The sequence below is a fragment of the Odontesthes bonariensis genome, chromosome 22 (genome assembly GCF_027942865.1).
Source record: "Odontesthes bonariensis isolate fOdoBon6 chromosome 22, fOdoBon6.hap1, whole genome shotgun sequence".
Taxonomy (NCBI): domain Eukaryota; kingdom Metazoa; phylum Chordata; class Actinopteri; order Atheriniformes; family Atherinopsidae; genus Odontesthes; species Odontesthes bonariensis.
Window position 1 is genome coordinate 26,892,441 of NC_134527.1, and position 25,030 is coordinate 26,917,470.

Here is a 25,030-nt window from a genome sequence, read left to right on the forward strand (position 1 = left end):
CCTCTCTCTGCCCCCTGCTTCCTGTCTCTCTGAACTTTCCTATCCATTAAAGGCACAAGCTCCCCCCCCCCCAAAAAAAAAAAAAACCTTCATTAATGCGTGTCACAGCCACAGCTGCGACTCCAGGGCCTGCTTAATGTTTCTTTTCTTTTCCTGGTTTTTCCTTCTACCAGCAGGAGGAGGGGATGCCATGCTGCCTTGACACACCAGTTTTCTATTGTTTGTTAATTATCTTCCTTCTATAAATATTTGGTTTGCTTCCCCTTTTATTTGCCAGATTGTTTAGCATTAACAGTGTTATTCTGGTCTTCAGAGTTAAACGTCTTGTTTCATGTTTTTGGATTGTATTAGATTACGCCATAGCTTTTGAACCCTTAAGTGTTTATTTGGATTACCTTTGCCCTGTGCCTGAGCGCACCTACGAGTTTGCTGCCTACCAACTTCAGTTGTCCTCAAATAAAGATACATTTTGGAATACCATCAACGTCACCCATTTCTCTGTCTCCGCTCCAAGGTCCACGCTTCTCATCAGATCGTTACAATGCGCAATAAAATATTTATCTGCGTTAAATAATTAATGAGTTAACGCGATAATAGCAAGTTAACTCGCCCAGCCCAAATATATATATATTTAAACAATGTTGTGTTAAACAAACATTTAAAGATAGTTAAAGGAGACATATTTTACCTATTTAAACAAGTTAGAATTGGTCTATGTGCTATACAAAACATGTTCATGAATTTCTTTGCACAAAATCACTCTCACATAAAGAGATTTCACCAGCTCTATTCTTGCCATTTTCAGTCTCTCCCATATTGAACCGTTTAAAGGGCTCTGTCACTTTTATGCAAATAAGGTGTTGCTGGCCACGCCCTGCCCCGCTCATGAGAAGCCTCTGGCTGCGTGTACTGTTTACCCTTTTGTTTTGAGGGTCCAAAAGGTACATATATGTAGGGGTGGGCGGTATGCACGGTATCATACCTTATGCGGTATTTTTCACCAACGGTAGAGTTTTTTTGCCATACCGTATACCGCAATAGCTCATGAGTCCTGTAGATCGCAGTAATGCAAAGTTTTGAACATCCGCTTGGATATGCCGGGCGACAGTAATCGCAAGACAAGGTAACACAAGTAATTTGTTTTACCACCTGCGGGCTAACCATGCTCCGGAATATGAAACGAGTCAAAGCCGGTGTTCTGTCGATTTCTGCTACTTGTCGAGATTTGCTACTTTGTGGTTTTGCGCATGCGCCGAGCCGATTTTCTAAGTTACGTTTTCACGCCCATAATGTTTTGCTACCCTGCGTCTCAGCTGGTGTGTAACGGTAACATCCTCAAAATCCTGATTATTTTCTCTTTTGGAAGACATGCAAAGTAATAAAACACTTATCGTATTAACAAGCAGTTAGCTTAACATGCACAAATGGGGTGTCTGAAACATGACGCATATTTGAGCATGTTGAATAAGTGGAAGGCGCCTATGAAAGTTACGTTATCCAAGAGGCAGCGGCTTTTCTCTCACAGAGTTTATTCGAAGAAATGTACCTTTTCTTATTTTTTAAATATAAATATAACGTATATATTTTTTATATTTCCTGTGTTTTCTGTTTTGCACAATACATTTAATTTAATATTGCTGCAAACATCCTGATTGAAAGTGTTTATTTGGTGCTATGGTAACCACTGAGAAACTGTTCTGTTGTAATTTATATACAAAAGTACCATACCGCGATATATACCGTATACCGTCAGTGGCTCAAATTTTACCAGGGTATACATTTTAGGCCATACCGCCCAGCCCTACATATATGTACCTTTTTTTCTACATGCTGGGGTACAAAAGACAGTCTGTGTTAGGCTACTTCAGTATAAGGGTACAAAACTATACCTTCAGAGGGTACTGCCTCAGTGACAAGCCATCGTACCCCTAAAGGTACAATTCTGTACTTTATTTTCTGAGAGTGTATTTTTAAACTGTTTTTTTTAAATTCTTAGATTGTTTATAATTGTATAAACATTTGTATTGGTTTATTATGTCTTGCTACTGGATGCTTTAATTTCCTTCGGGATCAAGAAAGTATCTATCTATCTATCTATCTATCTATCTATCTATCTAATCTATGTAATCTATCCAATCTATCCAATTCCATATGAATGAATTAAGGGTTCATTTGTTTTCAGTGCAGAGCTTCTGCAGTCTCCAGCCTGACTCACCTGTGGTGCGTTTCTGGAGACTGCAGGTGTCCAGCAGCTCCAGTCTCTGCCGGTGATACCTCACAGCTCACACAGGTCAGCCTGTGTGACCTGCTCCTCCGCGCCGCGCGACAGCAGCGCGAGGTCCCGCTGAGCTGAAGGCGAGCCTCGGTCCCCCGGCAGGCTTCCACATGTTTTCTCAACAGCGGGACCTCGCGCTGCTGTCGCGCGCTCACCTGTCTGCTGGTGGCCGGGAGGCTGTGCTCACTTGCGACAGCAGCGCAAGGTCCTGCTGAGCTGAAGGCGAGCCTCGGTCCCCCGGCAGGCTTCCAAATGTTTTCTCAACAGCGGGACATCGCGCTGCTGTCGCCGCGGTCACCTGTCTGCTGGTGGCAGAGGAGAGCGCCCTCGGCGGAGCTGCTGCTGGACACTTGGGTCTCCAGAAACACACCACAGGTGCAGCCAACAACACAACACTTCATGTGTGATTTTCCTTTCGTAGCCATTGCGCTCGTATGCTGATGCTCGATACACGATGGCGGATCTTCAACAAATGTAGAGGGTGGGGAGTGGGTGGGGACTCGACATGCAAATTCCCTTATTGCGACGTCACAATAAGGGAGCCATCCAAATGGCTCACAGCAGCATTTTTTTCTTGACACCAAAGTCTTTCTACTGACCTACAGAAAATGGATGGATGGGTTTTTTTCGCGCTTGGAGTGTTTAAAGGAACAGAAGAGACCCAAATATGAACACAAAAACCAGCAAAAAGTGAGTTTTGCATAATATGTCCCCTTTAATTTAAGAAAACGGGAGACTGCAGTTACTGACCCCAAACCATCACTCACATGTTGGAGCACTGAATACAAAAAACTGGCAAGAATGATTAAGCGAATGCAGGTTCTGTTTGAACACGTGGCATTTTTCACACTAAGACATTTCTGTGGTGTAAGTGATACTGTGTTATATGCACTAAATGATATAGGTTACAGTGTCAGAAAACTAGATTAAGTTCTTAACTCTGTTATGTCAGAATATCCAATGACTACATGTTGGCTTTGTGGGGAAGAATAAGTCATTTTGTTTGTAATATGAGTCACCACATGTAAAAACTCCTAGAAGGGCTTTTCATTGATGGAAGAATAGGGGCATCATGGTTCGCATGGCTCAAAGACTGACCATCTTTGTGACTAGCATATGTAGACGCATTCATTTTTTTCCATTTGTTTTTTTCTTTCACCTTGATACCTGTACATTTACACTTACCTGTAAAACGGTCCAACTTGTCTAACTAAAGTTTGTCCTGTGTGTGTAGGGAGGAGGTGCAGCAGAACTGTGTACGATGGAGGAAGAAGTTCTCTTTTGTCTGTAAAATGAGTCCTAATTCAGTTACTGGAGTGTTAGACCCGTGCATCTGCAGAGTCTCTGTTCGTAAGGTAAACTAAATCTCTCGGCAGCTGTTTCTCCTTGCTCTTCTGGATTATGAATAGAGATAGATCCAACTAAATCTTATCCAGACTGAAGGTGGAAAATAATGTCTCACCCACATTGACTTTGTAATCTGTGAAGTGGTCTTGCTAAGTGGGAAAAGTTTATTAAAGGACAATTTCGGTCGTTTACAACATCCAGCTGTATTGCCCAATCTACCCATGATTTAGCCATAGCAAAGACGCAAAAAAATGTCATCCGACCCTGACAGTGTTGCTTGCACGGAGATTTCAGACTGACAACATAGCCATGGGGGCATCAATTTATATTGTGTTTTAAACGCTATTCCGTCAACATGAGGCTATCTCACGCGAGACATCACGTCACGTGAGTCCGTAGGAGTTGATTGCCGAGTGTGGAGTAACTCGCTCTGGAAAGTCACAATTTCGTTGCCGTTCTTTTTACAAACATAGTCCAGTATTTCTTTCGAAAGTGAAATGAAGTTGTATGCAACAGCAAAGCCTAGCTTACTAACAGGTTGGAATTTTGAAATGTCACGTGACGTGATGTCTCGCGTGAGATAGCCTCATGTTGACGGAAGAGCTCTGATTGAGAGCAGGTACTGGCTTGATTAAATTCATTCTGGACTCTATATCCGACCACATGAAGACCTCGGGACACTTCGGTTTGGCTTTAGGGACCCTCTACTCACTACCACGTAAGTGTTATGTTGTTTGGAGCTGTAGAAGAGGTATAAAAATAGCGTTTAAAACACAATATAAATTGATGCCCCCATGGCTATGTTGTCAGTCTGAAATCTCCGTGCAAGCAACACTGTCAGGGTCGCATGACATTTTTTTGCGTCTTTGCTATGGCTAAATCATGGGTAGATTGGGCAATACAGCTTGATGTTGTAAACGACCGAAATTGTCCTTTAAGGTTGCTGTGTTGTGTTTTCAAAATACTATTGAATTGAAAATTCAAGCTTTAAGGTCACAACAAAAAAGGGACATATGTAATAAGATATGCAGCGTCAGCTGGAAGAATGGGAAAACTGTTTGATCGTGACATTCTTTGTGCACTACACAATTGAGCCCCTGTTTATGTTATGAGCTGGTTAGTAGGGCCATAAGATAAAATGGAGACTGCATGACAGACGCTTTGTCATTTTTTCTCTTGTTTTGCATTGTAAGATTAAATGATAATCTTATTTGGTGACTCGATGAAAAAGTTGTAAAATCTCATTTTTGTTATCCTCTGGTGAACTCTGAGTCACAGTAGACTCTTTAAAAATGGCTAAAATAACTAAAATCCATTGACATATTAAAATCAAATATTTTTAACTAGCTACCAGCTTTTTGTTGGCATTGGAGCCCTTATATGCAAATTGTGGTGGAGATAATAAAGCTTGGTTATTTTCATACAGCCATACTAACTGGTAAATAACTTCACTAAATACGAGGACGACCAGGATGAGTGTGAACAACATAATGAGCAACCTGTGATATCTTTAACTTTTGTGTGTTTTTGTGTTTTTCTTTACTTTTTAAATTACCAACTGTGATGATTAGGGAATACTGTATTAAATTCTTACCATTTTAACATAATTTATATAATATAGCCTTCATGGAAAAACATGGTGAAATACAATTAGATTAAATATCTAAAGAGCTTTGTGTAAATTAGGGTTTAAATAGGTTAGTTTAACCACTGCAGACTCACTTCTGAGCTTAGTCTGAGTGTGATCAGATTCTTGTTGCAGTGTGTTTGTCATCATTACTCCTTACAAATTTCTCCAACCATCTTTCCTAAACTCATGACATCTTCCAAAGAAGAAATGGCCTCCTTTAGGAAGATTTTACCTTGTTTATATTAATTTAATGGATGTTTTAAGCATGCTGGTCACAGTGAATGCTCCCAAATGAGTTGTCACTTATGGTTTGGACATAAAAATATTCCCTGTAGAAAAAGCATTCACTCTAACCACATTTTTAAAGAGACTTCTCCATAACTGTTTACAGGACAAGCCTAATTGGAAAAAAAATATTTTGCCATTCCTATCACAAATTTGTAATAATTGAGGTTTTATGTTTATGAATAGAAATGAGCTTTTAACAGAGTCACTCCAGCACTGCAGGACTGTAGTTTTTTTTTTTTTTTTTTTAAGTATTTTTTTTTGGCTTTTTATGCCTTTAATGAGAGGACAGTTGAAGAGAGACAGGAAACAGGGGGCAGAGAGAGGGGAAAGACACGCAGCACAGGGCCGCTCGGTGCTGGAGTCGAACCGGGGCCAGCTGCAGCGAGGACTGTAGCCTCTGTACATGGGGCGGCTGCTTAACCCACTACGCCACCGACCGCCCCTATATACTGTAGTTTTTAACAAGAAATTCCACATGATGCAAACCATTGCTTTCATTACTAACTTCTGCTTCTTTTTGTCCTCTCTCCCCTCCCTTGACCCTAAAATCAGTCTCACCTCCGCCATCATTAAGGATTTACTGCTTCTCGTCTCCACATTGAGGAGATGGAAAGCAAGGAAAGAGATTTATTTCTTAAAGGTCCCATGGCATGAAAATTTCACTCTCAGAGGTTTTTTAGCCTTAAAATGAGTTCCTCTAGCCTCCTTAAGTCACCCCAGTGGGTAGAAATTGCAAAATGTATTCACTAAGCAGTACAGCATTTCCTCCATGTTTTGAAAAGAGCGCCTCTAAGTGTCTCAGTGATTCAAGGCCCCTGGTTTGACGTCATGCCAGGATAGAGCTCATCAAAATTCCCCACGCCCTCTCTCCGCCACGCCCTCTGTCTCCACCCACACCTGTATTACCTTACCCGCCCAACTCATGTGGAGTAGACCGAGACTCGCCAAAGAAGAAGACTCGCCAGTTACGACTGAAGACAGAAGATACAGGAATGGCTTCCAAACGACTTTACCATGCGAAATTTACTATTCCAGGATGTGAAGATGAAGAGAAGAGTCTGTTTGCGCTACCATCCTCTGACCCTTTGAAAACGGAATGGCTTAATTTCATTTACACGGGACAGGTGCCCATGCATGTCACAAAGAGCGTCAATGTTTGCGCGACACATTTCACAGAGGAATGCTTTCACAACTTGGGACAGTACAGGGCAGGTTTTGCCCTACACCTGAAGTTGAAGCCTGGATCAGTGCCAAGCCTTGCCGGTCCATCAGCTACCCACACCGATCAAGTAAGTCATAATTATTTGCTAGCCGCTAGCTACTTTATGGGTGTCAGCTAACTAGCCAACATTAGCTGTGGAGGTATTTATCCATGAAACCTACACTGCGCTACAAAACCAATACTCTGTTAAACTGGTTAGATTTGGAAAATTGGTTGTAAAACAAGACATTTGTCTTTTGACCAAGTATCTTACGTGTAAGGGACTACATAAAGCATGAATACTTAGGTAAGCAAGTCTAGTTATTGGCATGTTCTGCGGCTAGATACGTCTGTTACACGGAAAATGACTACCGACGAAAACAATTCATATTTTGTATGCCTTTCTTTCGTTTGGTGACTTTATATTTTGTAAGCCTTTGTTACGGTTTGGTGACCTTTTGGTTTATTTTTTATTTTTACGTCGAGTCGTTTCTGCGTCTTTCGTGTGGGATACGCGATCGGGTGTTGTGGCTAGGTGAAGGGTAGGGATGTTTAGCAAACGTTTGCTGACTACCCTCGAACATACACCATTATGTATCTGTCAATTCGAACACAGTTTTGACTTCAAATCTGTCGTGACTCGTCAGTTTATCACGAGTGTAATGCTCGGCTTTCAAACCATGAGATGTGTGCTCTCTGTCTGCATCAGTTTCACTCTTCACTGGCCAGCACATCAAGTGCTCACATCCAGACATCCCGGACCAGGGATGCTGCCTGCCAGACTGACCCCATTGTCACTAGGATTTCAGCCACACCGAAGAATGTTGTCTTTCCCTATATTGGAATGCTTTGCAGGTGAGATGTTTTACCTTGTAGTTGTTGAAAGTTCTTGTAGTCTGAAATGTCATTATTGAGCCGGGTTTCTCCAGCACTATAAGGCACGAAACACCTAGACCAGGTCCCCTGAAAAGATTGTCTTGTGAATGTAATTTATATTTGATTTACCAAAAAAATTTATACTTTTAGGGGGTTTTCAGATCATAGTTCCTATGAAACTTCACAATATATGAAAAGCTTTTTCCAAAATGCTTTATACCTACTTTCAAAAATGTTGTTTTATTTGTTACTACCATTAAAAGCAGCATTTAAATGTTTCAACATGTTATGTAAATCTCAGCTAATATCACTTTTCCTGATGCTTGAAATCAGATTTAAAAAAAGTAATGAGAACGGCTTTCATAGCATTTTGGAAAAGAGCTTTTCATATGCTCTCCCATGATGATGCATGTGTCTCTACCAGCTAACCTCCACCACCATGACAAATGAAAATTCTGTGAGAAACACTGTTTACACATTGTTTCTTGTACTTTCAGACTGTACTTGGCGGCGATCCACTTTAATGAAAATGCGAACCGACCACAGGCCCAGACAGCAGACGGTGTACCTCTCTTCAAAATCTCCTTTCCCAAATCCAAGAAGGAGGGGAGTGCACAGTCAAACGTCAAAAGACTAAGCCAACCTTTGGTAAGACCTCAAAAGTTCAAGAATTCAAGTCCAACTACTTTTGCCTTTATCAAATTTACTGAGGTTAATTCCAACAAATAGGAATACAAAAAATGTGAGAAATAGAAATCTAAACAAACATAAATATATAGAACAAATATAAATATAAACATTGAAATGTACAAATGACTAACTGAAATATACAAATGTTGTGCGTGTGTGTATGAATGTTCTGTGTGAAAAGGGTATGTGGATGTCCTGATGGACCTAATTTTTCACACGTGAGGCAGTCTAAACCAAGTGTAGTGTCCTTCATCATCGGGGTACTCGGCACGGATACGCAGGAACACACAGGCAGGAATGACCACTCTGATCCGGCGACCCAAAAAGCCCCAGCACCACTCCACAAACTGCCTGTAGGCCAAATACCTGAAGCGCCTGGAAGAACAGATAGAAAAAATGACACTTGCAGAGAATGTTGTTGTTCTTCTGTTATTGCTATGTTGTACATATTTACATATTCCTATGGATTATTCTTGATTGTGTTTTAATGTCTTGTAAATAAATCTACAAACACTCTTCATACTGTCTGCATAGTTGAATTATCAGGCTCTATTGGGTGGATATACTGTAAACTCTATGTATGTGGCTATGAGTAATTATTTTACAACGCTTACCGATGCATTCTTCTCAGGCGTAAACTGCCAAAATGGTGCCTGTAGACTCGCCCAGTGGTTTGTAGCGAATATACATTGAGACAGACCGGCTCAAACCCTGGATGATCCAGCATACATGCTGGCTCTCCCGCCACTTCTCCTAGTAGTGCTGTGACCTAATAAAGATTAGAACTAGACATGGTAAGTGTCATTTCAGGAACAGGTAGATCCAAATGTTTACAGTGTTACCTGAGGGATCTCCATGCAGCATCTATTCTCCCTTTCTGTGGGCATTGTCTCGCAAATTCCACATTGGCACTTATTATTAAAAAAAAAAGACAGTGTAATGATATTCTGTTTTCAGGTAATGCCGGCAAATATAACAATGAAACATCTTTAGTGGCAAGTAAATGAGTTAACAGGTGAGCATGGAGAATAATTACATGCTGGTCAGAATACTATCATGTTTTTTGTATGCCATAGGCTACTGTATAACTACATGGGCAACGAACAGCTGGCTGTTCCCAGTGAAGACAGGCTACTAAAAAGGTGTACACAGAAATATGTAGCATAAGTTTCACTTCGTGTAGTTACAGTTTGGATCCAGCACATGGTCAGGATATGATGAGGTATGTTTTTTTTGTATATTATAGCATGTAAACCTTTTTGTCTAGAAAACTTGGTTATAAATCGCTCCCCTTATGTCAACACTGGGTTGATCATAAGCGGGTGGAGAATCATTTGCCAAACAGGACAGTGTTTAGCCGCTTTCGGACAGACCGTTCTAAGAAAGTAGTTATCAGAACTACCCTCCTCGAATTTCGTTCTGATAACTGTCCTTCCCCAGCGGAACTGTTTCAGTCTGCATTCGCACATGAGTCGGGACCTGATAGGGACTGATGCGCCGCGCGCAGCCGTCTGCTTCAGTGACGTGTTAGCCGTTAGCCGTTTAGCGCTACATTCAAACACAAAACAAAACGGTAAAAGTAATGAGAGTAGAAAAAACACCACCAAGAAGCTAATATGGAGAGTGGGGAGGCCACTGTGTTTATGGTCTGCATGATGGTGATATTAATCATGGACAATCACATCAGGCGTCTAATATCGAGGCTGGAAAAGCTCACAGAGAGAGTCAGGAGACTATACTTTTTCATTTCATGAAGGAAGAAAGGAGAGCAGAGCGCCGCAGACAAATGAGACCAGTGTAAGTTTAACTTATTAAACACCCGCCGGTTGTGTCAGTGTATGAGTAAACATGGGGCGTAGCTACCGACCACCACACACCTCCGTCAGATCGTTCTATAGAACCATGAAAAGACCCGACCTCAGAGAAGGAGCTAAATAGTTATAGGAACTAAGGGAGAAAGCCCCGAGTTCCTGTATGTCCGAACACGGGAGAAAACGGCCCCGCGGATTAAAAGGTTATTAGAACTGCCAAAGGTTCCTACAGTCCGAAAGCGGCTTTTGTGGGGGTAAAAAGTCCATAGCAATTTTCATGAAATTACCCACCGGCGTTTATTACAGTTGTTTTTCATAACATTTTGGCAATGTGTACTATGGGAAATACTTTGGCAGTGTTACTGTTGTACAATGCAAGGCGACATTGAGAAAGTTATTGGTGTAGAGACTGGAGATGCCAGCAGCCATACTCACTAATGTTAGCACTGCAAATACGTGCCCACATTGCAAAATAAGTTGGGAACTTATACGTTTTGTAAGCAAAAATAATATTTTAGGTAGTCCTGATGTAGTGACTACAATTTCTGCTCTAATTAGGCTACCGTAGGCTAAGCGACTGCTTGTATCTGCGCACCTCAGTGGTTCGGACCAACCCAACTATAAACGTTTCCAGACATAACATTTCAAACTCACCATTCTGAGACGTTTTGCTGAAGGCGCTGCTGGTCTGCAGTTTGTTGCTGAACTGCCTGAGCCTCGGCTTCAGGGTCCGATTCCGGGTCGAAGGCAAACGGTACGATGGTTTGCTCAACTGCCATTTCTATTTTTTTTTTTTTTTCTACTAGCAGCTAACATGCGCGGAGCCAAAACAGAGAATCAGACACGCCCCCATTCAGCCATAACACACCCCTCGCGCTCCTCCTTGCTTCTCATTAGGAAAACAGGGCACTGGAGAAAGCGCTGAAATGCGGCTTTCTTCTAAGAGGCCAAATCTGCGTTTTCCGGGTGAATTTTGAGAACGCCTGGGGGTATAACATCCTGAAGCCTCCGAAAGCCCATTTAAAGCGCCGCTACTATACCATGCCATGGGAACTTTAAAGGTCCCATGGCATGAAAATTTCACTTTCAGAGGTTTTTGAGCCTTAAAATGAGTTTCTCTAGTCTCCTTAAGTCACCCCAGTGAGTAGAAATTGTGAAATGTATTCACAGAGCAGTACAGCATTTCCTCCATGTTTTGAACAGAGCGCCTCGAATTGTCTCGTTGACTCAAGGCTCCTGGTATGACGTCATGCCAGGATAGAGCTCATCAAAATTTCCCACCCCCTCTCTCCGCCACGCCCTCTGTCTCCACCCACTGCTGGTAAACTACCTGTATCTTACCCCCCCAACTCATGTGGAGTAGACCGAGACTCGCCACGACTTAAGACAGTCACAGAAGATACAGCAATGGCTTCCAAACGACTTTACCATGCGAAATGTACTGTGCCAGGATGTGAAGATGAAGAGAAGAATGTGTTTCCGCTTCCATCCTCTGTCCCTTTGAAAACGGAATGGCTAATTTCATTTAGAGGGACGGGTGCCCATGCATGTTCCAAAGAGTGTCAGTGTTTGCGCGACACATTTCAGAGGAATGCTTTCACAACCCTACACCTGAAGTTGAAGCCTGGATCAGTGCCAAGCCTTGCCGGTCCATCAGCTACCCACACCGATCAAGTAAGTCATAATTATTTGCTAGCCGCTAGCACTTTATGGGTGACAGCTAACTAGCCAACATTGGCTGTGGAGGTATTTATCCATGAAACCTACACTGCGCTACAAAACCAATACTCTGTTAAACTGGTTAGATTTGGAAAATTGGTTGTAAAACAAGACATTTGTCTTTTGACCAAGTATCTTACGTGTAGGGGACTACATACAGCATGAATACTTCGGTAAGCAAGTCTAGTTATGTTCTGCGGCTAGACGTCTGTTACACGGAAAATGACGCCCGACGATAACAATTCATATTTTGTAAGCCTTTCTTTAGATTGGTGACTTTATATTTTGAAAGCTTTTGTTACGGTTTGGTGACTTTTTTTTAACGTCGAGTCGTTTCTGCGTCTTTCGTGTGTGATATGCGATCGGGTGTTGTGGCTAGGTGAAGGATGTTTAGCAAACGTTTGCTGACTTCCCTCGAACATACACCATTACGTATCTGTCAATTCGAACACAATTTTACTTCAAATCTGTCGTGACACGTCAGTTTATCACGAGTGTAATGCTCGGCTTTCGAACCATGAGATGTGTGCTCTCTGTCTGCATCAGGTTCACTCTTCACTGGCCAGCACATCAAGTGCTCAGTCCAGACATCCCGGACCAGGGATGCTGCCTGCCAGACTGACCCCATTGTCAATAGGACTGCAGCCACACCGAAGAATGTTGTCTTTCTCTATACTGGAATGCTTTGCAGGTGAGATGTTTTACCTTGTAGTTGTTGAAAGTTTTTGTTGTCTGAAATGTCATAATTGAGCCGGGTTTCTCCAGCACTATAAGGCACAAAACACCTAGACCAGGGGCCTCATGTACAAAGACTTGCGTGGATTTCCTACTGAAACATGGCGTACGGCCAAACCAAAATGACCTCCAACGTCGGATGTACGAATATGTGCGCACGCATGTATCCAAGCACATTTCGTTTGTACATCCCAATCAACGTGGAATTGAGCGCACATGTCGGAGCACCCAACTCCTCCCTGTCCACGCCCCTACTTAAATACGCAAATCATATTTAAATGAGCCCTGCACCTGCGATTCCCCTCTGTGTACGATCAGAAAATAAAGAAAAAAAACATGAGTAAGACGGGAAAAAAGAAAAATTACACTGAAAGTGAATTGGAAGTGCTACTGTCCGAAGTGGAGGCGCGCAAAAATGTACTCTTTGGTACGCTGTCATCCGGCATAAGCAGCAAACGCAAGAGGAGTGGGTGGGAGAGCCTGAGGCTGTTAATGCTGGGGGGTCTGAGAAGCCTCACAAGCAGAGGTGAAGAAGAAGTGGTCCCACATTAAGGTGGAGGTGAAGCGGAGACTGGCTGCCCACCGTTGCAGTGTGGCCAAAACAGGCGGGTGGGGGGGTGACCGACCCGGTTTGAACAGAGAGTCGGCGCAACTATGGGTGACACTGCTCTCTCATGGGGTGGTGGGAGCTCATGTGGGTCACTCTGATTACCCCCAAGGTAAATACCGATGTTTTTGTGTAACTCACAACAACGTGTTCATACAGTAACGTGCAGAAGTGCGCCGGGGAAAAGGCTGATTGAGATATTTCACACTTTACGCACGGGGTTATTGATATATGCCCACAGAGACGATCAGGGGCTTGTTAGAAAGATCTTAAGCTGAAGTTTAACCAGCAAAAAACAGCAAGAAACTAACTTTAACCACCGACTAATATATATAATATAGCCTAATAATGATGCTGTAAAGACGGGATAGAAACTGGGGGCGCACATACTCAATGCGCGTCACGGGAATAATATTAGGACCATTACAAGAATGAAGTTACACACCAAGAAGCCAACCATCACGCACAGTGCCACCCTGTAGTCTGTTCCCAACGATGCTGTTACTCAGAATGTATGAATCGTGCGTTGAACCAGGCCACCTCGCCACAATGTTGGTTAATTGCATTTATGCATCACATATGATCTGTACATCGATCGAATGAAAATGTTTCCTGTTAACATACAAATTCATCATGTGATGGCGCTTTTATAGCAATGTGTGCGCAGTCGATAGCCCCGATTACAAAACCGGCTCTCGCTGCAAATTGAGCTTTAATGTTGGCCTGTTGGGAATTTGATATACGTGGCTCAGATGCGGATAATTCTGTCCCACACGGCTGGCATGGCTCGGCTGGCATGGCTCGGCTGGCACAGTCCCAATCGGTTGGCCAGCTCCCTCTGGAATGCTCCGGTTGGAACCCCAGTGTGCACATCACCTGTGAGCACAGGCAGCGCATGGCTCCTCGCTGTGTTGCGCTCCAACGCCGGCCGCAGCTCTGCGCACAGTTCCAGGAGGATTTCCCTCAAAACGGCTGATGAGCCAGTCGCCATCATATGCCACAAATCCTCTCTGTTGTAGTGAACACACGCTCTCTTCTAATTGCACCATTTGCAAAGTCTTCTAATACTGCTAAAGCAGCCATTGTTTTTAATGGTATGCATTGCACCACTTTGCGCTGCTTTTATATCCACTCGTGTAAATGGAGACACATGGGTGTATTAATTGTTCATGTGTCTCAAATGTGCACATCACTGTCTGACGACAAATTGTTTTCACATGTATTTATTATAACAGTTTCCCAACATCACCTTAGGTGTCGCCAAAGAATCAACAGCTGCAGAAACGTGCGTACGCCAGCCCTGAAGCTGCCGTGAGGCACCGCACATTTCCACGGTCTTTTCGTTCTTGATACATCTGATCGTTGACGTGAAAAGGTGCGTACGCCACTATTTTGTGCGTACGCACGCTTTGTACATGAGGCCCCAGGTCCCCTGAAAAGATTGTCTTGTGAATGTAATTTATATTTGATTTACCAAAAAATTTATACTTTTAGGGGGTTTTCAGATCATAGTTCCTATGAAACTTCACAATATATGAAAAGCTTTTTCCAAAATGTTTTATACCTACTTTCAAAAATATTGTTTTATTTGTTACTACCATTAAAAGCAGCATTTAAATGTTTCAAATGCTATCTCAGCTGATATCACTTTCCTGATGCTTGAAATCAGATTTAAAAAAAAAAGTAATGAGAACAGCTTCTATAGCATTTTGGAAAAGAGCTTTTCAAATGCTCTCCCATGATGATGCATGTGTCTCTACCAGCTATCCCCCACCACCATGACAAATGAAAATTCTGTGAGAAACACCGTTTACACATTGTTTCTTGTACTTTCAGACTGTACTTGGCAGCGATCCACTTTAATGAAAATGCAAACCGACCACAGGCCCAGACAGCAGACGGTGTACCTCTCTTCAAAATCTCCTTTCCCAAATCCAAGAAGGGAGAGTGCAGTCAAACGTCAAAAGACTAAGCCAACCTTTGGTAAGACCTCAAAAGTTCAAGAATTCAAGTCCAACTACTTTTGCCTTTATCAAATTTACTGAGGTTAATTCCAACAAATAGGAATACAAAAAATGTGAAAAATAGCAATCTAAACAAACACAAATATATATATAGAACAAATATAAATATATAAATAAACATTGAAATGTACAAATGACTAACTGAAATATACAAATGTTGTGCGTGTACAGTGTGTATGAATGTTCTGTGTGAAAAGGGAATGTGGATGTCCTGATGGACCTAATTTTTCACACGCGAGGCAGTCTAAACCCGGTGCAGTGTCCTTCATCATCGGGGTACTCGGCACGGATACGCAGGACCACACAGGCAGGAATGACCACTCTGATCCGGCGACCCAAAAAGCCCCAGCACCACTCCACAAACTGCCTGTAGGCCAAATACCTGAAGCGCCTGGAAGAACAGATAGAAAAAATGACACTTGAAGAGAATGTTGTTGTTCTTCTGTTATTGCTATGTTGTACATATTTACATATTCCTAAGGATTATTCTTGATTGTGTTTTAATAATGTCTTGTAAATAAATATACAAACACTCTTCATACTGTCTGCATAGCTGAATTATCAGGCTCTGTTGGGTGGGTGTACTGTAAACTCTATGTATGTGGCTATGAGTGATTATTTTACAACGCTTACCGATGGGTTCTTCTCAGGCGTAAACTGCCTAACAGGTAGATCCAAATGTTTACAGTGTTACCTGAGGGATCTCCATGCAGCATCTATTCTCCCTTTCTGTGGGCATTCTCGCAAATTCCACATTGACACCTATTATTTAAAAAAAAAAAAAAAAAGGCAGTGATATTCTGTTTTCAGGTAATGCCGGCAAATATAACAATGAAACATCTTTAGTGGCAAGTAAATGAGTTAACAGGTGAGCATGGAGAATAATTACATGCTGGTCAGAATACTATCATGTTTTTTGCATGCCATAGGCTACTGTATAACTACATGGGCAACGCACAGCTGGCTGTTCCCAGTGAAGACAGGCTACTAAAAAAGGTGTACACAGAAATTTGTGGCATAAGTTTCATTCCGTGTAGTTACACTTTGGATCCAGCACATGGTCAGGATATGATGAGGTATGTTTTTTTTTTTTTTTTTTTTGTATATTACAGCATGTAAACCTTTTTGTCTAGAAAACTTGGTTATAAATCGCTCCCCTTATGTCAACACTGGGTGGAGAATCATTTGCATGTTGGCAATGTGTACTATGGGAAATACTTTGGCAGTGTTACTGTTGTACAATGCAAGGCGACATTGAGAAAGTTACTTGGTGTAGAGACTGGCGATGCCAGCAGCCATACTCACTAATGTTAGCACTGCAAATACGTGCCCACATTGCAAAATAAGTTGGGAACTTATACGTTTTGTAAGCAAAAATAATATTTTAGGTAGTCCTGATGTAGTGACTACAATTTCTGCTCTAATTAGGCTACCGTAGGCTAAGCGACTGCTATATCTGCGCACCTCAGTGGTTCGGACCGACCCAACCATAAACGTTTCCAGACATAACATTTTAAACTCACCATTCTGAGACGTTTAGCTGAAGGCGCTGCTGATCTGCAGGTTGTTGCTGAACTGCCTGCGCCTCGGCTTCAGGGTCCAATTCCGGGTTGAAGGCGAAAGGTACGATGGTTTGCTCACCTGCCATTTCTATTTTTTTTCCTACTAGCAGGCAGCTAACATGCGCGGAGCCAAAACAGAGAATCAGACACGCCCTCATTCAGCCATGACACACCCCTCGCGCTCCTCCTTGCTTCTCATTAGGAAAACGGCACTGGAGAGAGCTCTGAAATGCGGCTTTCTTCTAAGTGGCCAAATCTGCGTTTTTCGGGTGAATTTTGAGAACGCCTGGGGGTATAACATCCTGAAGCCTCCGAAAGCCCATTTAAAGCGCCGCTACTATACCATGCCATGGGAACTTTAACTTAGGTTTCGCTTAGCTCTTTCACAGAACCTTGTTGTCCAAACCTCTTGCTGTGACATATGGCCCAGGAAGCTCTGGGGTTACCATTTGATTTAATACCATCTTTGCACTTCTTTTTCCAACAATAATTAATCTATCAGCCATTCAAAGGCATTTGAATGCTGTCAAAACTATTCTGTGTCACGGGTAGATGATAAAAAGGAACCAAAAATTGTGATTTAGTTCAAAATTGGTAACGAAAAGCGCGGACCAATCCAGAACACAAAAAAAAAAAAAAATCTGTGAAAACAAAATCAAAGAGCTAACAAGGAAACCTGATATGGACTGAGAACATAAACCAGAACACAAACACAAATGGCAGGAAGGCATTAGGGATTAATGGTGAGGATCTGGCAAAGACTAAGTGAAAGGAAGGAGAATATACTATGATGGGAGCTAATGATGAAGTGACTGCAGCTGAGAGTAATTGACTGGGAAACAAGGTTTGTAAATTGAGTTGAGAACCAGATGTGAGGGATCAGAGGAAACTAAGAACTAGGATAAAGACACAGGACGGAAGAAAACAAAAGCAAAGGGCCAAGAGAATAACTGATTAAACAATGAAAATCACTAGAAACTAAAAAGACAAAGAACAACAGAACACAAAACTCCAGATCATTCTGTGCCTATTATCCAAATGGTCATAACAGTCAGTGGGGTTACATGGCACTGAAAGGATCGGATTATTGTCTAAATTACAATAAGACTGAGTTGCTCCTTATTTGAGCAAGGGTAATTATCCTTGGATATATGGCGGTGAATGAATCGAATCAGAGGCACAAAGCATGTCATACTCCGATACGATAGGTGGCGCTGTACCCATTTCAACTATTGCTAATAGAGCCACTTCCGGTTGACGTCTTCACCACCAACAACAACAACAAACTCAGGTATTTGAGAAAATGGTGAACGATGAGTAAGATGAAGCTACGTCCCTCTACATTTAATTTGTGATGAGCATGCTTATTTCACAAACGCGATGCACAACGGCACATTCTCCATCGCGATGTTTGTTTCTTTCCGATGGCGGCGACAACAACAGTAATATCGTCTCTTCTGACTTCCGGTTCACGACCCTGGGAAAAAATCTCGAGCATGCGCAGAACACAAAGTCTAATTCACCACGTGCTTTACCGCCTACAAGCACGTTTAGTGTGATTATCAACCGAGTTATCTCGGGGTCGTAATCCGATCCGATCCAATTTCTTGTCATGAATTTAATAACTCAGTCTTATTGTAATTAAGCCAATAATCCGATCCTTTCAGTGCCATCCAACCCCACTGACTGATGCACATGTTCACCAGTCCATATATCAAAACTTGTGTTGGTACCGAGTGTGCTGAGCTTCAAGGTCCTACATTGATAGTAGATTTCACACATCTGTCTGTTCGTAAGGTTGTCTGTCTGTTCATCTATACATTTTTCTATTAAAATTGATATAAACAAAAAATCCAGTACTGAACAGGTTTTAATGCATTTATGCCATGCTGGCTGTTGGTATTTAATGGCAATTAGCAATTTGACTATGTATGAAGCCTTATATCAACTGGAAATATAGGACCCTGTGCAGACACAATGATATAGAAATCCTCTTACAGCATGAACATAAAGTATGTTTAAGATGGCACAAATTTATTTCGTATGTCTTAGAGCACCTGTCCAAGGGTTGAATTCCAGGTTCCATATTAGTATCAAATGATGTGATGTAAGGTTTATATGAATTTGACTCCGGAGATGGTAAGCAGAATTGCTTTTAATTGCTTTTCTTTTTCTTTACAGGAGCTCAAGGGAGGAAAGGCCTTCTCAAAAGTATGTTCATTAAATGTCTGTGTGCTTTTCAGTTACGAAGACTAAAACTACAAAATGACATTATTGATTTTTACGTCCTCTCAGTGTTGCTTAGCTAATCTGTCAGACCTGTAAACTCTGGCTCATAAAGTTTGAAATGCTCTGCAGTACAGTCACTGTTTCAATCATGGTAAAAGGAATGTTAGATTACTGCCATTTCTACATTTTAGGGGTTTGTTACCAGAGCTTATGACAGAATAAACAGTTGAACAGTCTGTTCAAGGAATATTTGGGCTCAAATTTGAATTTAGTATCATTATAGGAATTATAGTAATAATAGCGTACACGGTCATCACAATCTGTGGACATTCACGTGTGAAGTAGTGCTGAGAGGGCAAAAAATTGCAAATAGAGAGGTTAAAAAAGGTTGTTGACTTCTGCATGAAGTCATTCTCTCTTGTTCTCTACTCACTTCCTATCATGATTAAACTGAATGTTGGTTTTAGACAAAGAAAATAAGACTTTGGCCTAAAAATATGTTACAGAATAGAATAGTCAGCCAGTCTGTACATAATTTTTCACTTTCTGTTGATTTCATTCATCTATCTGTAAGTATGTCTTCCTCTTTCCAGCTGGGCTTTGCTGATCTCAACATTTCCGAGTTTGCTGGTTCAGGCTCCACAGTGCGCTGCTGCATCCTGGAAGGTTATGACACCAAAAAAACTCGGCAGGATAACTCTATTCTCAAGGCATGACAGACGTGCACACACAGCACGTGTACGGAGATGCTCACATATTTATAGGGATACCACCAACTAAAAAGTTTCTTGTTTGACCTGCAGTATCAATTTAAAGCAAATGGTTGACTAATTGATGCATTTTTATACTAGATATATTTAAGATTTTCCACACACGTTGATTGTTTGCAGCCCCTAATTTCAGCCTACCCTTTCTCTTTCACTCTCACACGCACACACACGTGTAACATAAGCCCCTCCTTGCTTACACATCGAATAAATGCATGATCATGCATGCAGGAATGCACATTATATCATTCTGTCACTACATACATTTCCACTTCAAGCATAGAGAGGGAGACTTTATATCAGTGCAATAGATAATGATCACTAGGGCGTGCTGCAGCTAGTTCAGTGAACAAGGAGCCAGACGAGCTGAGAAGAAGGTGAATGTAAGTGAGAGAGAGGAAAGTGATTCTGTTACTTCTGATCTAATAACAGTAACTGGTAATAATGATAACAATAACTGAGTTCTAAAAGTATAAGCAATGTGTTTGTGGAAAAGTACACACACCTTCCCCACCCCGCAATAAATCGGTCAATAAAAACATGGCCTACTAATATTTTTATTTTAATCTAAAGTTTACTCAAAAGCTTAGGGCAGTACATATTACCTCCATTGACATAATGTGACATAATACATTCCTTATGATTGCATTTCTTTCACTCACTTTTGTGTTTACCTATCCTTGGACAACAGAAGGAAATTAGCCAGTGGCTAAATCTGGTACAGTTCTTTATTTATTTATTTGTGTGTGGTCCCCGACAAAAAAAATCCAAAACCTAAATATAATTACATTTCCTAATCCTAACCTTTATTCTTCATCCACACAGTCACATATGCGCACACATTAATCTAATCAGCATTGACATTCAGTAACACATCTCTCTTGCAGGTAGTAATTGGGATGACTCTTCTGTCTGGGGACCCCTGCATTAGAACGTAAGTTGCTTTTAGTTGTATGAAACTGAACCACAGAATTAAAAATATATCTAAATATAAATGTCATAATTTCCTAATAATTTACACTTCGTGATTTTACCCTCAGGCCTCCTAGTACAGCCAAGTCTGTCTTTATTGGTGAGGAGGATCCCAACTTACAGCTGGACTGTAAGGGGGAGAGCACCAATGCCACAATGCAGCCACTTGGAGGCATCATAGAGGGACCTTGTTTTGTGAAATCCCGACAGTTGTCAGCACGTAGTAAAGGTAAGTGGAGTGCAGAGAATTACTGTGTTCCATTGGTCATTATAGATGTGGGAGGAAAAGGCAAGTTTGTTGCAGCATCAGTGAAGGAAGATAAGATTTCAGTTTAAGTAGGAGCGTATTAAGATGTAAGATGTCTCATCAAAGTAGACTATTAAATTACACTTTCAGCGAATCATTAAAATGTATTTTCTTACTGTCAGAAAACACAAAAAAAGAACAGCTGTGTGTTACTTTCTGAGGTTGTCTCCTGATAGTTTTTCTCTGCCAGAGGAGTTGAGCTGCCATTTCTCTGCTCTTTAGATCAAGCACATTTGCATGTATTATAAACTATCAAATCTTTGATGAACGAAATAACACTGAAAGAATTTATTAAAAAAAATGCAGAAGGGTGGAAAATAATGTATATTATTTTGCAGAGAGAGTACAGTAACTTCATTACATTGAAAGAGGGTCATCTTTTTTTTCCACTTTAAACAGTTACAACATATTTTAGATATATATATTTATTTGTGTGTATATATATATATATATTAATTAATATATATGTATATATTTTTAGATATTTCTTATTATATATTTCCTCCAAAATAATGAGCTCCTTACCCTGTCCTGAGTGTCCATAGACCTGATGGAGGAGATTCATTTTGGTCACGGCATCAGGACATGTAGTTGAAAGTGGCGCAAAAACATTATAAATAAAGTATAATGCTGTCACTTTTCAGTGTATGTTGTGTGGACATGTTTACAGGGCTTTTTACCTTCGGGGCACCACTGCAGTCTCAAAATATGTTGTTCTATATGTGTCAGTCTGGGACAGATGACACATACATGAAGGTTATGAATCCGAGCTCAGTGAAACATACACAATGACCACAAAAAACCTCTTCTTTAAAATAGTACAATAGAATTTATTAAAGTTAGCACAATGATTAAACCAATGGTACTTTCATTAATAAACACCAATGTCTACTGCAAAATAAATAAGCAATGGGAGAAAGACCAGGGGGGTATTCCAGAAAGCCCATTTTTTTGTTAAAACTGAGATGAGGGAAACTCTGAGTTTTCAGTTCCAGAAAGAGAGGCAACTTGAACTCTGGGTCTGTTACAGCGGTAACTTACTCTGTGAACATAACCTGCTCGCTGGCAGGTTTTATTAAATAAACTCTGAGTTTATCCCTGTCTCCTCCTCCTACTGAGCTGTTACACATGGGGTGTCTCCGAAATCCTGTTGATATTGAAGCGGAATTATTCCGTATAGCCTTGCGTCAGGAGAAAGTTCTTAGATATATTGTCATGGCCAGGCAAATATTTATGGTAGCCACTGATAGTTCTCTTCCTATTCACATTTTTATACACACTCGTTTTGCAACCATCTGAAGTGTTGAAGATAGAATACATTTTATTAATTGATATGAAATCTAACAAAGAGCCAGTGAAAGGAAGCAAGCACATGGATCATCTGAGCATGCCTGTTTGTCACATTAATATTAAACAGCTATTTGGACAACCATCTCTATTTTCCTTTCCCCCCTTCAACCCACTGCTCCAGGCTACAGCACAGGTCACTCTCGCTGCTCAAGCCTGACTGACCTCAGTCACCATATAAATGCTTCCTCCAGCAGCAGTGCCTCCTGCGGCGTCACTCACCCCTCTCAGCTACCTCCCTCCAACTCTACCGAGCTACACTGTCAAGCAACGCCCACCAAACCAGAAAGACCTCCTCCACCCTCTGCAGCAGCACTCATGTCCAACAGGTCCTCCAGGTAGATGCACACGCACTAGCGCTTTGCACAAAACAAACTTGCTGCTGCATATTCTCTCAGTGACTGATCTCAATTTAAGGCATGTCAGGACTTCATGGAGCTGTAAAACTTCAGAGTTAAATCCTAGGCATGTGCAAATGTACATACCTGACATTCTTTAAGAACTCATTTTATTCGGATAGGATGAGTGTGTCATGTGTTCAGCTAGTCCAGTGATACTCATTATTTATTTCACAAGAGCCACATTGGCAGAGCAAAATCAAGGGAAGAGCAACTTTTACGACTAGGGCTCTAAATTAACTTTTTTGATCACCAGCCAATGTGGCTAGTAAGTTTCTGAAGTTACCAGCCAATCAGAATTTCCACTAGCCACATATTTTTCCGTGCAAAAAAGACAGATGAGAGCCACTGAATTCATTTGATCAATTTATTAACTAAAGCTTTAAATTCATTTTACAGTGAAATTTGGAACGTATATCCAATTAAAATAATTACAATAATTAAACTTATGTACATACAAAACTTATTCTAACATTTCATTACTCCTCAACCCTCACATACTATTCAGGTTCACATTTTGTGTAGATAAAAAATAAAAAAATAACTTTAAAACTGATTTATATTCATGTGAACCCTGAATCTACAAAAATGGAAATATTTAACAACTTTCTAACCATGTTTTAGTGCAGATAATGCACAAAATTAATCATAAAACTATGTGCAGAGACTAATTATGAGGGGGATACGTTGAAATGCTTAAACATCGTCCGAGCTCTCTGAACTGTCTTCGGACCCATCTAAATCAGTTCCATTTTTCCCATAGAAACTGCGCTCGCGCGTCCCGCGCATAGACTGTATATAATAATTTTGCGTCCCCGCGAAATAGATGGTAAAGTTCCTCATTTATCATCGGCCAAGCCGGCTAGTGAGTTTTTTTTAATACACGCCAAAAATAACTTTCACCCGCATTTGGCTGGTTGGCGGGTGTTAATTTGGAGCCCTGTTTACGGCAACATACTAAGTCCCCTTTTGCAAATATATATTTCTACATATAAAACATCCCACAAAAAAGGAACAACACAGCCAATAATACTGGGATGAGCGGAACCTGGCATGCATGTCCTTGACTTTTTTCATGTCGTATTTGTAGTTTGTTGTTGTAATCATAGTGAGACATTCAAGATGAGCATGTTTTTTGTGCTGGTTTTTGCCCTTATTTAATTAAAAACCGATCCATTGTGCGTGCATCTCGCGCTGGCTAAAGGAGCTAGCATGCACTGCGGTCAAGTGTGACGGTGGTTTAAGCGGGCTGCGTTTCCAGGTTTAACAGTGTTATGGAATTTTTGTCTTAACTCCCTATTAAGATTTTGCTTACCTTCCTATTACATCTGATGAGAAGTGAAATATAGACTTTCAATGTTTGTGCCGGCCGGCCACGTGTTTATTTTCTTCTGCAAAAGAGGTCAATCCTCACCAGTCAGCTTCGTGGTGAGAAGAGACCCAGAACAAAGGAAATCAGAAGCATTTATACAGAAAGAGGAGGGTTTGGACTTTCAGGTGACACCTGAAAGAACACACCGTGTGTATTCTCCAACTGTCTCCTTGCCACACCCCCTGGGGGAAAGTCTCGCACTTTGGGGAGATGCAGAATCCGGAGACAATGGTCATTTGAATGATTATTGTCAATGTGTTAATCAACAGACACATGGTCTGCAGACATTGGGTCTACAACAAGGTGTCTTTTAAGAGACAAAAGGTTAGCAGACATCGAATTTACCATAACACTAGTCCCCCCTTTAAGAAACACCATTAAGCCTTAGGGGATAGAGAATCAAAATCATCTTTTTCACGTTTTTGGTGTTAGCTCTGAGTCTCCCCGCTGTGGGGAGTACACACGAAGTGCCAGTAAGTGTCAGAACCTCTGTTTCAAGTACTCCCCTTTTTTGAGTATCCCCCAGAAAAAGTGCCAAACTTTTTGTGAAAAAGTGATGTACTTTTTCAGCAATCGCCCCCCCACACCCAAATCCACAGCCACCCCGTTTCAGACACGCCCCTTCGGCAAGAAACAGGAACTGGTGAGCCTTCCAAGGCTGTGAAAGCGGACTACGATCGTTACATATTCTTCCCCCGGAAAGCAATGTTCGCGATCAATGGTTTTTATTTATTTTTAACAGCATCCCCACAACCGCCGACTTTTCCTTTGCTCTGCGCATTTCACAAAGTACAGTTTCACAAACCTTGCACGATTCCGAGCAGGCTTCAGTCGGAATTTTGCTCAGTACAGGGCAGGGCTGGACTGGCATCT

The 25,030-nt window shown here is 41.4% G+C and overlaps 1 protein-coding gene across 1 annotated transcript in view; it reads left to right on the forward strand.

Annotated features, from left to right (window-relative positions):
• The window catches only part of eeig1b (estrogen-induced osteoclastogenesis regulator 1b), a 45,074-nt gene that overhangs the window by 11,171 nt on the left and 8,873 nt on the right, over nt 1-25,030 (forward strand). Inside the window, exons 2-7 of the mRNA XM_075455914.1 lie at nt 3,510-3,630; nt 18,947-18,976; nt 19,588-19,704; nt 20,649-20,695; nt 20,802-20,962; nt 22,512-22,725. Of these exons, the coding sequence (XP_075312029.1) occupies nt 3,510-3,630; nt 18,947-18,976; nt 19,588-19,704; nt 20,649-20,695; nt 20,802-20,962; nt 22,512-22,725 (690 nt within the window). The remainder of the gene's footprint in view (nt 1-3,509; nt 3,631-18,946; nt 18,977-19,587; nt 19,705-20,648; nt 20,696-20,801; nt 20,963-22,511; nt 22,726-25,030) is intronic.